The sequence below is a fragment of the Lupinus angustifolius genome, unplaced genomic scaffold (assembly GCF_001865875.1).
Source record: "Lupinus angustifolius cultivar Tanjil unplaced genomic scaffold, LupAngTanjil_v1.0 Scaffold_27_37, whole genome shotgun sequence".
Taxonomy (NCBI): Eukaryota; Viridiplantae; Streptophyta; class Magnoliopsida; order Fabales; family Fabaceae; genus Lupinus; species Lupinus angustifolius.
This window is the reverse complement of record NW_017720488.1, coordinates 86193-91872: the sequence shown is the minus strand read 5'-3', so window position 1 is coordinate 91872 and position 5680 is coordinate 86193. Positions and strand designations below refer to the sequence as shown.

At 36.2% G+C, this 5680-nt stretch overlaps 1 protein-coding gene across 1 annotated transcript in view; it reads right to left on the bottom strand.

The window, feature by feature from the left end:
- Window positions 1–211: 211 nt before the first annotated feature.
- LOC109338512 (probable transcriptional regulator SLK2) overlaps window positions 212–5680 on the bottom strand; it is an 8068-nt gene continuing 2599 nt past the window's right edge. The window contains exons 4-10 of the mRNA XM_019575772.1: window positions 4679–4727; window positions 3886–4100; window positions 3728–3796; window positions 2723–2823; window positions 1791–1884; window positions 1620–1689; window positions 212–1380 (exon numbers count right to left, since the gene is read on the bottom strand). Of these exons, the coding sequence (XP_019431317.1) occupies window positions 473–1380; window positions 1620–1689; window positions 1791–1884; window positions 2723–2823; window positions 3728–3796; window positions 3886–4100; window positions 4679–4727 (1506 nt within the window). The 3' untranslated portion in view covers window positions 212–472. The remainder of the gene's footprint in view (window positions 1381–1619; window positions 1690–1790; window positions 1885–2722; window positions 2824–3727; window positions 3797–3885; window positions 4101–4678; window positions 4728–5680) is intronic.

Genomic DNA, 5680 nt, shown 5'->3' with positions numbered 1-5680 from the left:
AAAGTGTATTCCTTTTCATACTCACTCAGTTTCTATTCTTTTCATATGCAAGACTTATCCTAAAATCTTGTTGATTTATCAGAGTTTCCTGTTCTACGGCATCTGCCTTCGTTGCTAGTCCATTGTTAGCAAAGAAGTGAATATTTGACAGTTATGATTTAAGCATATCGATAGAACAAAAGATTGAAACAAAGGGAGAAACTTTAGGCACATGTAATAATTGTATTAATATAACCTGACAACTGTATGTAGTTTAAATTGTCAAATAAATTACACTTGAAAGCGAGACAAAATCCGCAAATAAAATATCTCAATACCTAGTCAAGTACAAAGTCTTAGCAAATAGCATCCAGAAAATGTAAAGGAAAAACCTGGGGAGGCAGAAGCTATGTAAATCATTTACAAAGACAATAATTATAAGATGAAGGGTTGAGCAAGATATACCAGTTACTGCATGCAAAGTTTTGTTAGTTTATGGCTTCCAGCCAAAACCCATATTGTCATCTAGATCATTGTTAAAGAAAGAATTTTCTGTGAATTCATGGGCAATATCCTGAACCATATCCTGCAGATGTTGATTTTGCGGCATATTAGATGTTCTCTGGTTGAACCCATTGTTGCCATCAGCTTGTGCAGAAGAATCACTGTTTGAAATCGCCTTGAAGCTGTTACTCCTAGAAACAGGCTCGCTATTTCCGGACATAAGGGCAGAAGATCCAGACATGGATGGAGTGTGGCCTCCAAAACCTAATCCATTATTGGACATATTATTCCCATTTGCACTGGGCCCACCAACAACAGACTGTGGTTGAACTCCCCCATTGTTGTTATTTGACATATCCTGCAGAAGTTGCTGGATGAACTGCTGTTGCATAGCTTGGTTTCCTTGGGATCCCTGAGAATAATTTTGTACAGGCAAGCTATTTGCACTTAGTGAGCGCTGTTGAAGCTGCGGGTGCTGCAGCCGGGGAGGTAGATGATGGTGACTTGGGAAACCCCTACTGTTAGAATTTTGTATTGACCCTGGAATTAAAGCAGTAGCAGTGCCATGCAATGATGAAGAGGGACTCTGGTTCAATTGATTGAAAGAAGATCCTTCTCTCTGAAGTGGGCCAGGGCTTGAATTCATCGAGTTTTGCCTCATGAGAATATTCTGATAGTTGGACAGTTCCAAAGCAGCTTGTGCTGACCCACTCAAAGTACCACAATTAACCATATTATGATTATTGTTTACTTGGTTGTTCAATCCTGGATTCAATGTCATCAGCTTATTAAGTGTATTTCGATCAGTTGGCAGACCTTGAACATTCGCTAGCTGTTCCATCTCATGCATCTGGAGCTTAGCCGCAGTTGCAAATTGAGGATAATTTTTCAAGCTCTCTGCATGTCAGTATCGGGTCAGTATTCAAAGCAAGATTTAAAATCCAATTCTGAACACCTAAAAACCAAAATAGCTTCACACAACTAAAGATTATGAGACCAGCCCACAAGAGAAGCATATCTAGAAAGGAAAAAAGAACAATTACGACAGCCATACTGCCACAAGCTCAATATATGAAAAATATGACAAAGATATAGCCATATAGTGTAATATGGTAATAATACTGCATGAGTATTACCAGTTGGCCCAACTTTGTGCTCTTTACATATGTCAATCAGATCTTTCATGCTATTGACAACCTCAGAAATCTGTCAACAATTGCAGAAGGGTTGATTATTATAAATAAGAAAGAAATTGAGTTTTCTCTGCGTTACTCAACGGAAACACAATGTAAATTTTAATAATGTACCTGCAAGAATCTCACATATCTTTTGGAAAGACCCAACTCGTTTAGCGATTGTAATTCCAAACTCTTCGCAAGCTGTCGCCCAGCTGTCAATACCCTGATGTAAAAGAAACGTTAAATCTTAAGCCTTAGTACAATCACAATTTTTTGAGCGTGTAGCAACTAACTCCTAAGGATTATAAACATATAATAGATGTAGATCATATATTTTAAACTATAAATATACTGCTCCTATTAACTTGAGAAATGTAACATAGGTTGTTTTAATCAGATACTTTTTAACCACATTACCCTAAAATAATGCCCCACGAGAGATTGACACAAATGATTAGACAAGAAAGATTGAAGTAAAAAATTCAGTAGTACAGTGCTGTGAGATCGTCATAGTCTTGTCAACAGACATAATTTTGCCCAACTCTCAATTAAGCCTCATTGTAAATGTTACAAAAAGGGTGGCCCGGACCTCATAGTCTTGTTACAAAATGACTTGCAATATTACTTTTCTTTCTTCTATCCTTGTGAGTATTTCAGTATTCGGAAAAGCCTATTTTGTGCTCAGAAAAACTAATAATCAAAATGTTCAGAAAAGAGCCTTCAACTGAAGTAGCTTGAGCAAATATTAAGCAAAACCAACACGTGCCAAGCGAAAAAGGGCTCCAAGGCCACAATGTTTTATGTGACTACAACCTTAACACATATAGCTTCTATTAAACATAGATACAAACACACAGATAGAGTATCCAATCATAATGGAGAAATAGGAAAAACATCATAGTTTGCTTTATATTATCCTGCCAGTGGTTTTCTTCAACTATCTAGACAATAAAGGGAATACATCATTACTAGATAACAGCACCTTCACATAAATCATGCAATCATAATAGAAGTGATATTTGTGATGTCAATCAATGAGGAATAACAATGCATTAACTCACATATCGCTATTTGCTTGCAGGTCTCGCTGAGACACCCCATCTGACCCACTTTCAGCAATTGTACTCTGGCATTTTTCAGCTACTTGAACCAACTGGTTGACCTGCAAAATAGTAAATTATAAGAACTGGCTTAAAATCTAAAGCCTCTTTTCATACCACTAAATGAGAAAATGAGTTGCGCATTAACAAAGTAAAGATTTTTTACACTACACATCATCCGTTATTCATGGGTTACCGATCGTTGGTTTCAACTATGTTGCATAAATATGGTACAATAAGGGGAAAATCCAAAGTTTCCAGCCCAAAATGACAAAACTTTGGAACAATTCACACCAAAGTAGTGCACAAGAGTGCCAGTACCCAGTACATAACCGATACAGGTATTTCACCATCTTTCAAGTACCCATGCTACATAGACTATAAAGTCACAGTTCAAATGAATGATGGATAGTGATTTGACAGTGTAAACAATGTAAAGTATTTTATACTGTCAGTGCACACCCATTAAATTCATAATTATAGAGTTCACTATCCCAAATGTAGTTAGAGGTTCTAAGAGGAAGCTAGAGTGCTATACAACAGAAGGGGCCTGCACCAATTGGTATTCCAGATGAGGCTCCTACATTTAGCACACCTCAACAAATAAATAATATTAGGAGGCATTCACCAGCTGCCTTGTAGTGCTTTCTTTCAGGTGTGGTGCTAGCACTTAATGCTTTAGTGAATTTCTAGAACTGTTTTAAATGGCTGATAAAAGTAAACACCTCAAAAGCCCACACAAGAGAAATAACACAGCAACGCAGCATGCATACAATGATGCAAGGAGTTATTATATATTTAGTTAAATAAAATAGACACAACAAATGCAGTAAACACATGATGAGTTTGTTTAAAAAAGTATCCTCAACAAGCAAAGCAGACCACTCCAGCGGTCCCAAGCATATAAAGATTAAAAACTGGTTGCCAAGATGGAGGAAAGCCTTGCAAAAGTGTGCAGAATAATACCTGTGGTACAACCGACCTACGAAGAAGAAGTTCTTCATGACGCCTCGCACAGAACTCCCAAGATAATATCTGAGAATATTAACAAGAATTTAAGCAGGTAATTATGCATAAAAGGTTCAAATTGAATATATATTTAAATAAAGTAATGATTTTAAGACCTTCAGGTCTTGAGTAAATATGATACGAAGATGACCCTCGCGACTAACACGAAGCTGCTCATATACGCTCTCTTGAACTGCTTTAGCATATTCTAACATCATCATACCAGACTGAAATCTATATTCACGCGGCATGTCCAAAAACAACAGTTCATCGATCACTCCACTGCCAAATTTGATTTCATTAAGTCTAGGGAGTACTTCAAAAGTTGCCTCTGTTAACCAAATTCAGAATATAGACATTATTAGATTGACATGATTAGAAATTTTAAGCAGACATCTTCCTAGTGATGCAGTTTACAAGTACATTGAGAGTGAAAATGATGTATCATCCATCATAGCCCACTTACAATCACTCAGTTCCTAGTTTATTTCTGTTGCATTTGGATATACTAGTTTTCACTGCTTTTAAAATTTGAAGTTTGAACCAAAGATTAGTTTGAACAATTTAGAACGTGACTACTGACTAGTGGTAAGTATTGGTTGCACTGGGTGCATGTCATCGAAATGTTAACACATACAAAATAAATAAATAAAAAGTGACCCAGTACACGAGGCTTTCACCTAGTAGGGTCTGGGGATCATAGATGTACACAAACTTATCCCGACACATAGATAGACTATTTTCAAGATTTGAACCTGTGACCTTTTGGTCAATAAGCAGTAACCTTGATGTTGTGACGAGGCTCACCCGCTACTTACAACATAAATACAAATTGGAAATCCACATCAAAAATAAATTTCTATAGGCAGCTATTACAGAATAGTAAAATTAATATTCTCATTTTCTTACCAAAACCCTTTCCAGATTTGGAGCCACATATGTCGCACTGCCATGCATCCTAAACAATGAAATATCCACATCAGATTATATTAAATGTCAGGAGCAGCAATAAATTAAATGGGCTATACAGTGCAGACATAAAGTTGAGGGTCATTCTAAGCAAATGCAATTGTTTCAGATGTAACTTTTGTATTGAGGATCATTCTAAGGAGTTGCGGTCAATAACATGATAGGCTAATGGAATATAACTTTGAATGCATTACTGATCATCAACAAATATTAAGGCCATAGCTATCAAGAACGGCACAGACCAGAAGTTTTTACATATAAGATAAATAATATATAAATATTGTATTATTTTATATTATATATTAATGTGAATTTATATGATATTCTTGATTAATCATATTACAGACTAACATTAAGATGAATTTTGATATATATTATGTTATTGTATAATTAATGGTTGAGTTTTTTATTAGAAATAAGAAACTATATAAATACGTAAAATAAAGTAATGGCAATTGGAAAGCAGAACCTTCAACATTAAAAAACGCCCCATAAAATTAATACAAAATGGCATCGTTTGGAAGTAAAATGAAGCAAGGGACAAAAAAGGATGTTTTCGTTCTGGTTGTGTGGCTCATCATGGGCCGACTTTAAAACCCACGTGAAGGCTCAAAAGTGCAGCAACTGTTGGGGCTTTCAAACCCAGGGGTGGTGCTTCTTGAGGACAGGAGAGTATCGGCTCCCCCAAACGTTTTATTATATATATGTAAGTCTTTATATGTTATGTTATGATATTAATTATGGATCCTCTAGCCTAGTGGTCTCCTGATGCTCAATCCAACTTTGGAACTCGAGTTTGAACCTTGGCTGTGACTTTTTATGTCAGAAAGTATATATTGCACTACTGTTTTTTTAGAAATTGCACAATTTGACTAAAACTAAAGGAATGGGGTTTGGAACAGACCCCCATCACTGTTGCACTGCGATTGGTGTGTGTGTGTG